The following is an 11,894-nucleotide window of genomic DNA, read 5'->3' on the forward strand; positions in this document are numbered from 1 at the left end:
ATTATGAAAGAAAATAGTTTTAAAAATTACTAATTATAAATAAACTAATAAAATATTTACAGAGTGCACAAGTGTGTTGTTATTATTTCAATTAAATAAAATTTAAAGCGGCACATAAAATCAAAATTATGTGTTTATATATATATATATATATATATATATATATATATATATATATATATATATATATATATATAAGTGTATAATATGGCTTTGTTGAAAATAGTATTTTATATAAATACTTTCTTTATAATTTTATAAATTGTGAAAAACTTTTTAAAGTGTAGCACATGTTATTTTCTAAAGTATTAAAAGTCTCTTTTTGTAACTACTGCAAAACTATAAAGTTGTTGTAGTCTACGCTAGCGTAGTACAATCGCTAAAGGTTGTTTTTACATACAATGTTTGCATATAGTTTGCAAGATAAATTTGAATAGAAAAACATTGTTCAATAAATCTTTTAATGTAAAAACAACCTTCTTTTACTGTAGATGAAACCATGAATTTTTTATATTTTATTTATAAAATTTCGAGATTCAAAATATCTTTTTGCGTATTATTTACTTAAGAATATATAAATTAAATATGATCTTAATCTGCGTGCGCAAGTCTAACTGTGGTGTGCGCAATTTAGTAAACAAATACGTGTTCATATTGTTAAATAATACGCAGCACAAATTGTTCAAAATAAAATTTAATTGGCGCCACAAAAGGGCTTATCTTTTTGTGGTATCGCGTATCAATAATTCTTCTTGTAATTTTGAAAGTAAAACTTCCGGCATAGATTTTATCGATTGCGGAAATCGATTATTTTATTATCAATACTATTTACAATACTTTTTACAAAAAAGCCTAATGAAAAATATGCGAAAAATTTATGACAATTATATAATAATTTTTAATGTAAATTGTTTTTGCTTTTTTCTTAACTTTTTGTAAGAAATTCGACGTTTACTTTCCATTCTTCGTGACTAACTTTTTTCCAATTTTATTACTGAGTGTTGCTAATTAACAAAAAATAAGAGAACAGCCATTTATTGTGAAAACTGGATGTATCCCATCATGTTCACGTGTGAGTCGGCGACTATTTATTTTTGTATACTTGTAAATACGATTATTTTTGCAGATAAAAAAAATTATTTTTTGTCGTAGTTTAGTTTGCTGATCAATAAAGGTTTTGTTTTCCATTGCAACGACATTTTATTCCAGTCACTAGGCGTCGCGTTAGAGTTTACTTTGATGTTTTTTTCGGTATTCATGCTGATAACATGACCGTAGGTTGGTTTGTTGAGCATGTTATAAAAAATACGATTTTCTGTTGGAGTTTCGAGGTGTGCACTAAGACTATGTTTTTCATATACTGAGTTATAATAATCGAATTATCTTCTTAAATGATATCACGTGAGTCTATTCTAATCAAATTAAGATGTTTTAATTGGTCAGTTTATCCATAAATATTGATGTGTTATTAATAGAAAAGGGTTTTGCTCTGAACTACGTGATTTTAAAATCTTGATTACGCAATATCTATAGCGTTCATACTATCGATCACTATAGATAATAACAACAAATTTTTTTCCGAAAAAAACAATATGCTTTTTCTAGATACTAATTTTATTTGATTTACACCGGAAATATCACATTACAAAATTACAGTTTTGTATTTACCTGGCTAAAATTTAGTAACTCATAAAAAATGTTGCTAAACCAAGTTTATATTTTTTTAAATTTTCGAAATATATTTATTTTTTACTTTGGTTGATTCTTTTTATTATTCATTTGAATTATTTTTATTTGCTGTTATTCCTTTGCGTCGATCGTTCTAAATATAGATTTTGACATCTACCGGATTTGTCATTGCACGTTCAATAATAATGCACTTGATCAAATATTCAAGTATTGATTTTTTTGGATGCATAATTATTTCGTGCAATAAACGTGTGATGACAAATCTTGAATTGCGTCTTTGTTGACGCTTGTTTTGTTTACTAGTAATTTTCAAAGTAATCTTGAAAAATTATTTTCTTTATTTAATGTTAATACCGTTATTTTATTGCCTTTCACATGTTTTTAATAAATAAATACGACGACGAAGTTGTTTTCGTCAAACAACACATTTCAATGCTTAAAAACAGTTCATGCGACGACAAGTTTCACGTGTAAGCACGTGTTTTTCCGTGCTTAACACGTGCGTATCACGTGGTAAAAACGAGGCTCGTGTTTTGTTGGTGATTCAGTGAAAATCCTTGATTTTTTTGTTTGTTTGGTTTTGTTGTTTTTTTTTTTACGACAGACTGGGTTTTTTCAAGAAATTAAATTTTAAATAAAAAAATTTATTTGCGCGTAAACTGGTTTAAATTTCATTTTATAGTAATTGCGCTATAAAGCTAAAAACTATTGCAACTGTTCAATAGGTGTCACCTTTACTTGAAGTAATCTCTGTGAGCATTTGCTCGTTGCATAATACAACGATGACTATATTAAAGAAATTTGTATTATAATTACATATTCAATTTATCGCATTTAATACAAAAAGTATAACAGTTATACGAACGACTTAATGATAAAAAGAATATTTTAATCTACTTTTTATTTAAACAACTTTTATTGTAAATTGTAGGTTGGTGTCCGTATTGGACATCATTAAGCTCATTAGAAAGTTGTTAAAAGATGAAAAAAGAGATTTATTCATAGAAAAAAAATTTTAATCGTATTAAGTCTTCGGATTTTTCTCGAACTATGAGATTATGGACGCGTTGAAGAAAAGCGTGCGCCACGGAAGAGTTTATGTTAATTGGGCACGTTTTACTTCCAAATTATAACACGTAGTTCATCATAGATTTTTAATTAAAAATATTTACTTGTTAAGCATAAATTACATTGCAATATTAGTTTGAAAACTATTAAATTTTAGGCGGAGTTCTACTTAATTAAAAATGCATTTTCATTTGAACCAAAATTATTGGTGCCAAAATAATTGTTGGGTTATTTAATCGTCCAGCAAAATCGTCTAGTTACAGTTATGCTTATTATCAGTGATGCGTTGTCTAGTTTATGTATTTTTTTTTTTTTATTAATGTTAAAAAAACCATTAATGTTTAAATCCATGTAGACCTCTACTATCCAGCAAAATTATACACTTGATTTAATGCTCAAACCCAATTCTTTAAAATTTCATTGGTATATAAAGTTTTTTTAAACATTCATATCAGTTTCATAATATTATTTAAGCATTCATACTTATAGTAAAACTTATCAGGAGTATGAGAAAATAATTCCATCTAAGACCAGTTCTGCAGTTGTATTCACTTCTCTCCGTTAAACTTAACGGAGCTTGTGTCTGAAGTTTCATTACAATATTTCTTAAGTAAAGAAATGACGAAAAATTTATTTATATTTTTATAAATAAAAGTAATACTAAAATAAAACATCAACGTTTAAAGAAATTATATTTTTATGAATATTTTTTTTTAATGTAGTTAAAAACGAAATTTTTGACGAACGCACCGTTAAGCTTAACAAAGAGATGAGAATGCGGCCCCATGTTTGTAGGCTTATGTTGTAAAGTATATAAGTGCATAGTAGTAAACGTCCGAAACCAGAGCGTGAATATTTTTCTCTAAAGTTGAAGTTCAAGTGTGGGAAATGAGCATCTAGCTAGCTTTATAGCGATTTTTTTCTTATTTTATCTTTCCTAATGTCTTTAAAATTTTTAAAAATTCGATTTTAAGTGTTGAGTCTATTATAATTATGAGAATGATTGAACTTTAAACATTGAGATTTTGTAGCAATGTGTCGCTAGCTACATATCGTAGCTTTGTAGCTAGCCACAAAATATCTACAAATCTATAGCTGGTTGATAGCTACATATCAAAATTTTTAGACAGCGATTTTATTACGATATGACGCTAGCTACAATAGCCAGTGGGTCTTTAGCTTAATAAGCTAGCTGTCCTCGTAGCCAAATTGCTGACTTTATCTTTACAAATATCGCTAACTTAAAAAGACTATCGTTACGATTATAGCTAGTTATTCGCTAGCCGATTTCCCACTGGGAGGTATATCATATTATATTGCTTCCTAATGGATTCTTAAGGAGAAACTGACAGTAGTTACTCAAGTTAGATAAGTGCTTTTTTACTAATTTATTAATGCTCTGTTCTTCAAGAACATTAAGCACGCTTTATGTAGAATACACAAACATATATATATATATATATATATATATATATATATATATATATATATATATATATATATATATATATATATATATATATATATATATATATATATATATATATATATATAATACAAAAAGTTGCATTTGATCATTTAGTATATTAATTTAGCACAAGTTTCTAAAACTTTTTTTATATTGTACTCCGCTCAAACTGACAACGAAACACATTTCATTTTAAACGCGCGATAAATTGCTATTGTAATTTAAAATTACAAATTACTGAATGCTTATATTAATTTTTGTGAAAAAGTATATTGTTGTTGTTATTATTATATTTTTATTATTATCATTGTTATTGTATAACGTAATTTCCATGTTAATACTAGAAATAATAAAGAAGCGTAAAAAGAAATAATAATATCTACAAGATATAAATAATATCTAAAGACTTAAATTTCTATAAACGTTAATTTGTCTCAATTAACAAAATTTTAAATATGAAAAATGAAATGAATAAAATTGTTATTATTTTTTTTCTTTTTAAGATATATTATGCTCTCCGGTCGTGCACCATTTCAAGGCAGTTGCGGTGAAATGTGTGATTGGGAACGGGGAGGTTCGTGTAAAAATTGCAAGTTTTTGCTTTGGCATAGCATTTTAGATGGCGATTACTCATTTTCATCTGAAGAATGGAAAAGTATTTCAATGGAAGCAAAAGACTTAATATCTCACTTATTAGTTAAAGACTCTTCTAAACGATTTTCCGTCGAAGATGTTTTGGCTCATCCGTGGCTTGAAGAGGTAGGCTTTAACGTGTTAGATGCGACTTTTAAGACTTTTTTTCAAAGTATGTTTGAAGATTTTGCTGTTGTTGTTTTTTTTTTGTTTTTTTAATAAGAATTTAGATTTTTGTTCACTAGGCAAGCAACAATGAGTTAAACACTCCAAATGTCCTTGCAAGGTTTGTGTTATATATTTATTGTTATATTGTGTTATGAGTGTCTAATCTTAACCATCGCGCTATAACCATTTTACGTACGAAAACGAGTTTTACGTTCACTTGTATATTTTAAGCGAACGTAAAACATCGATAAATCAAATAATTAACGTTTTAAAAAACAATTTTAATGAAGTAATTAACGTTATAAAAATCATTGTTACAAAAGTTTGAATGGCAGTTACGTAAAATATACTTGTTATTTAGGAGTACAATAAATTAGATCCGTCGTTTCGAAAAAGACCATTAAAACTTTTTAGGATCAACAAAAATATGTTTTTTTACAAGACAAACGTCTATGGTGCTAAAAGAAACTTAACATGGTAGATTAAAAGGCATTTAGTTTTAGTGAGTTTTGTTAGTAAAAAAAAACATATACCTTACAGATATTTTTAATTAAAGGATTTTTGTCTTTTTTAAAATGACTGGTTCAATTCAGATTAAGTAAAAACAATTCGATGTTTTTAAACCCAACCTTTTATGTTATTAAGAAACTTGGCACGTGATTCAAACTCTATTTTAATGTTACTATTATATTATTATTTTTACAATGTGCAAAATTAAATTAACGATAAAATTCACAAGATAAATATGTATATATGTATTTTTTGAGCAAATATATTTTAAAACTTAAAAAAGCAAAAGAAAAAAAAGACCTTTGCATTCCAGGCGAAAAAATTTCTGCTAAACCACTATGATTACAATATGGCTTGCAAGTTGCATATATAGGTTGTTACTTTTCTTCCCATATAAAAGCGAAATAATAATAACAATAACTAGACTTAACTACTTTGACTTGTTGCGATTCTACGGGTGGTGGTGGAGGTTAATATACCCTTCCCCCCCCCCCCCCAAACAAGGCAATTTTTAAGTCAGAATCGGTTTTTTAAAATGAGAATTGGCTAGTCGGGTGTTTGACACATTTTAATTGGGTGGTTTTTAGTTTTGAGTACTTCATCATCAAGCAAGAATATGTATACAAAATTTGAATAAATTGTATCCTCAGAGAGTGATTCAAAAATTGATTGCAAGATTTAATGTTGACAACATTATTTTAAGATCAGAAGTTAATAAAAGCAAAAAAAAAAAAAAAAACCCAAGAATATCTAAATTTTTATCAAGTCAATCCTTTTAATCGAAACACTTATCAACTTGAGAAATAATTTTCCATTGTTTAGATATGAAGGTAAATATAAATTGAAAAATCAATTTCCATTTATCTAAAACATAGAACGCACTCACTTAACTTTTAACTAACTTAACAACATTAAATAAATTAATTGTTGATTTGCTTCAGTTTATTTATTTTATCACAAATACAGCTATTACACAATACATTTATTACAAAGTATATATGATTGAAATAAGCTTATAAAAAATATATATAATGAAAATATAACTCTTGCAAGTTCGAATTTATATTTACAAGATTTATACGAGTAAAGTAGTTTTATATGAACACAAAAGTTTAAATAGTTATGAATTAACCTCCAACCCCTCTACATACAAAGAAAGTTTAATGTTTTCAAGATATATTTAATTTGCACACAGTTATCATATATTTAAGAAATTGTGCGTAAACAACTAACAAAAGCAAAGAATTTAGCATGCTAAATAATATTAATATGGTAAAGTGTAAAAAATTAAGTCGCTTTAAACTTTCTCTCAAACGGATTTTTTTATTACGAACAATTTGCAAAAATCTTCAGTTTTGTTGTATAGTTATTTCCAAATTTTCATATTACAAACTTTGATATGTGTGTGAAAAAACGGATTTTGCAAAAGTTAAAATTCAACTCAAAAACTTTTTAAAAAAAGTAATTTTTTTTGGAGGGGGGGGGGGGGGATAAAAATAATAATTTAAAAACTTCCATGCTCATATGATATTTTTTCAGTTTTTTTTTTAACTTTATCTAACTATCCTTTTATTAATCCTTTTTAACCTTAAGTAATATGTTTTATTTACATATCAGTTGTTGTGATGTTGTGTACAAAATTATTTATTTGGTAGGCAAATCCAAGTTTTTAGGTAAAGTTAAAGTGTACCATAAATTTTTGTATTCTGTGAACAAAAGTTTTATTTTTTGCGATACTTCCTGAACTCGAAAATTTCTCTCCGACTTTAAAAGAAACTTTTAAGTTTTTCTTTGTTTTCACTGTATTTTTTTAATTTTCTTCTAATCTTAAGAATTAACTCCGTTAATTAATTTTTACTCTCTTTATTATTTACTTTTTCTTATCTCCGTTAGTTAGACGGTTCCGCCATTAGTATTGTTATTGCAACGTAAAGCATTAGTATTGTTATTTTCACTGTATTTTTTTAATTTTCTTCTAATCTTAAGAATTAACTCCGTTAATTAATTTTTACTCTCTTTATTATTTACTTTTTTTTATCTCCGTTAGTTAGACGGTTCCGCCATTAGTATTGTTATTGCAACGCATGCTTTATATTTAAATAAATTTAAAAGTATCTCTTCACGTTAGCGTATGTTTTCTATTAACGAATTCTTAAAAAAATAACAAGTGAATTAAAAGTGGACACTGTAAGAAAGAGAAAAACAACGTTATATTTTTGACACAAGCAAGATCAGTATTAAAACGACCTGATAAAAACTCATTGATTAATCTTTACAGCTAACAACTTCAGAAAAATGGACAAATACTACTTTTGTAAAATATAATAAAAAACGAATGACTGAAGATGCAAATATTTGACTAAAGATAAAAATAATAGTTCCTGTAACATCAAAACGAGTACCGGAAAGTTCTGTTCGTTTTCGGACAGAACTTTCCAGTACACTATAACTTTATAATGAGGAAAAACGTAAAATAACTTCGTTTGAGTTAATTTGGCACATTAATACTTTAAACGATAAAAATAATGAGCCAAACATGCGCTAAATAAACATGTGCTAATGCGTCGAAAATTGGATTATAGAAACGGACAGAACTTTCCGGTAGACCTAATATAATATTTTCGTTTGTTTAATAGTTCGAGGTAGTATAAAGAATATTCGAGATGCAAAAGTTTATATAAGCAGAAATTTAACAGTCTTATTAAAAGCTTGAAAATGCGGTTTTTATAATTGTCTTATGGCTTTGCTTTTTGAATTATTACTGGATTAATTTTTAACTCAGTTGGAAATTGTTTTTAAAGAAATTTCTTGTACGATCAATAATGACCATAGGGTTTTCTTTTTAATAATAGTACTAGTCATGTGAATAAAAATTAAAAAAAACAAACGAGGAATAGTTTTTAACTTATATGACCCAAGACGAATTAAACTTGTTTATTCATGAAGAAATATTTACAATTTGAGAATAATGTCTTATGAATGAATCTATTCCAGTTAAGTCTCCAATGTAAACTTTGTAAACCCCTCAAAATGAGGGGTTTATAAATTTTTACATGGTCATAACTTTGAACACTAAAATATTTTTTAACGAAATTTGAAACACTTGTCATTAAATTTAAATTTAGTTTAAAATAGTAATAATATAAAACTCAGTAAATTATTGCCCTGATATCGCATTTGGTGTTAGGGGCGTGAGCTATAGGATTTTGTTGTTACCAGGCTTAAACCAACGCAATTTGCTGCATCGCATGCTCACTTGATAAAAGCATAAGCATACTTAAGTTTGCCCTATGTCTAAAAGTTATCTTTCTCAAATATAAAAATTCGCAATCCCTGAATCCCTGCATTATTCAGTTTTATTTTTATTGACAAAAAAGGTATGCATTATACGTCGAAAAAAGATTTTTTTTTTTTTTTTTTTTTTTTAAAAAAAATGGGTATTTAGCAAAGTAAATATCTATTTTAAACTTTTTCATATCGTACACCCAGATCAAGGGTGCAGCAAGTCAAAAATTATGGATATTGAGATATGAATGTCATTTGATAATATGTTATGTGTTGTACATGGTGACTAAATACCACAAGTCTAAAACCAATGTTTACAAAATGACAGATACAAATGACACTCTTAGTTGGAAAAAATATTAAAAACCTAAAACTTCAACCCTGATTTTCTCAGTTTGACACTTTTTGACTTGTGGCCCTTGATCTGGGTGTACGATATGTACATAACGTTTCTACATTGGTTTTAGTTAACTTTTCGACTTAACGTGTTTTGTGTTAATTTAGTAAGTTGTGGTAGTTTAAAATAATGTTTAAAGACAATTGAAATTTATTATAATGAATATTATGACATTTCATATTCCGTTACACTTATGCATTTCGCCTAACGAAGCCTGTTGTGTGTGTGTGCGTGCGTGTGTGTGTGTTACAGTATTTAATTATTTTCTTAATTTATGCTTAGGTTTTATATATATAATTATATATAAATATATATAAATATTTGTGGTTATACATGAGCTGAGTTTCATTGTCATTCTATGCATGTACATTCTCTCACTCAGTCGGTGTATTTAAATTGAATTATTAATTATTTATTAAAAAATTAATTTATAAATATATATATTAATTAAAAAAAAATTAAATTATTTGTTAAATAAAATAACTCACCACCGTTTTTTTAAAATAACTCACCACCGTTGATTCAAGTTTTATCTAACTAAATGACATTTTGTAATGGCGTAAAATAATGTTTTTACGCCGTTAAATTTCTTAGTTACCACTAAAACTAATACAGTCGATTCTTTTTTGTTTATTTAGCCGAAAGTAGGTAAACTTCTCACCAAAAAAATAAATATTACTTTGCAGTAATTTGGGGATGGGAGCATCGCCGCCTCGACTTTCTGTCGTCGTGGCCCATATGTGTGTGTGTGTTTATAATATAATAATATACTATATATATATATATTATTTTTATATAGCTCTAGTTATACTTATCGACTGAGCTGTATGGCGTCTGAGGCCGTAGCGTACCATCGCCATATCGTATCAGAAAGAAAATCAGATAAACAAGAAAATCACACACGTTGGAGTACTCCACCAAAGTTTGGATTGTCTCCTCTAGGGAACTCGAATCTTGCTAAGCGACGTTCAATAAAAAATAAATTAAAACTGGTAACGCCTTTCACAATTGATGATTCGCAAAACGACACACCTGTCGCTTCTCCAGTAGTAGAATCATTGTTTGAACGTGCATTACAACTAAACACCAGCAATGATAAAAAATCGGATTGTTTTAAAATTGAAAATCAAATGGCGAACTTTCATCAAACATTGATGGATATATCTAAACGTAATGGCTCTAGAGAAAATTTTGCGACCTACCAATGGTCAGCGGCAAACGATGATGGTTATTAAAAAGCATCACATTTTTAATATTTGAAAGCATCTATATTTATGGTATATAAAGAAGCAATATGTATCAATCATCAATTAGCTATTTTACTGCCAAATTTGCTGAAACTTGAGTAAATTTAGTAAGCAAGGATTTACTAATAAATGTGCAGTATAATGAAATTCACTAACGTTACGTTTTGCATTTTCGTTTGAAGAAAATGTAATCTAGTAATTTGATTTCATATATTCTCAAAATTATTTGTTGGGTAACTTAAGCATATTCTTGCCTCTTCATTGTTTTTTTCTTTTCATTATTTCACTATGCTGTCTTACGTCGTCCTTTTTTTTTCAATAACGTTAAGTTTCAATGTTTAAGGCTGAGCTAATGTTTATTTGTTATCAAAATCTGTTTAATTTACTTTAATTTTTTAATATTTTCATCAAAAATGTTATATTACCCCCGTTGAAATTTTCTCGCAAATTACGAATTGAAATGTGCTTAGAGTATGATTAAGTTACTCTGTTTTACGCTTGGTGTAAGTTTTATACGGTGTTTTCAATTTTTTTTTTTTTTTTTTTATAATTTAATTTTGTTTTATGTAAATGTTTAAATACCTTTTCACTCGTATTTCCTACACACATACGCGAGCATTCACAAACACATTCAGAGGTGATTTATTAATGGCGAGTGATAAAATGCAAAAAATAAAATAAGTATTTTATTAAACTTTCAAGGGTTAAATTTTTAACAATTTTTTTCACCCTCTGATAGTACACCTCTCTCTCTCACCTCTGTGTGTGTAACGCTAGATATACTTAAACGCAAGGGGTAATATAAATGAAAATTCAAATTTTTAATACTTCACCTTGAGTTCAGGTTGTTCTGCGTTTTCTTATATAAGTGAAATAAGGTTTATATTATACACACACTCACATAAAGACACGTGAAAAAACAATTACATTGGATCGCAATATTCAATATATATTGTTTTTTTTTTTAATAAACCAATATTTAATGTAATGTATGAATACTTGATGCCTCATATTGAGGCAAACATAAACATGCAAGAGAATAATTTTTAAAATTGTTTTTCGTAAATCTTTTTGAACGTTGTCCCTTAAACTATAAAGTTTTAAATTTTTACATTTTGTAAAATGTTCTTATCTGGAAAAGAAGCGCTTTGCGCATTAGGAAGTTTTGTAAATCACTTTCTTTTTATAGATTTTGACAGGTTTTATGCTGCAATGTTTTTGCATTATTTGGGAATTACTATTTAAATACCAACTACTACGGTATCTCAGTTTTTACAGAGTTCAAAACATAGTAAAACAATTGATATTGATGATGACAAGTTTTTCGGATATTGCATCAATATCCTGGACAAAACGGTGGTTTTGTCCAGGATATTGATATATGTGCATCTATGTATATATATATATATATATATATATGTATGTATAT

General features: G+C 27.3%; 1 protein-coding gene across 2 annotated transcripts in view; it reads left to right on the plus strand.

The window, feature by feature from the left end:
• Window positions 1-11,517, plus strand: part of LOC100213847 (MAP kinase-interacting serine/threonine-protein kinase 1) — a 72,280-nt gene extending 60,763 nt beyond the window's left edge. The window contains exons 12-14 of one of the 2 annotated variants that reach the window (XM_065801471.1): window positions 4,729-4,984; window positions 5,104-5,144; window positions 10,018-11,517. In XM_065801471.1, the coding sequence (XP_065657543.1) occupies window positions 4,729-4,984; window positions 5,104-5,144; window positions 10,018-10,453 (733 nt within the window). In that variant the 3' untranslated portion in view covers window positions 10,454-11,517. The remainder of the gene's footprint in view (window positions 1-4,728; window positions 4,985-5,103; window positions 5,145-10,017) is intronic. The other variant, XM_065801472.1, reaches the window with a different exon arrangement.
• The last annotated feature ends 377 nt before the right edge of the window (window positions 11,518-11,894 follow it).

The sequence above is a fragment of the Hydra vulgaris genome, chromosome 07 (genome assembly GCF_038396675.1).
Source record: "Hydra vulgaris chromosome 07, alternate assembly HydraT2T_AEP".
Lineage (NCBI taxonomy): Eukaryota > Metazoa > Cnidaria > Hydrozoa > Anthoathecata > Hydridae > Hydra > Hydra vulgaris.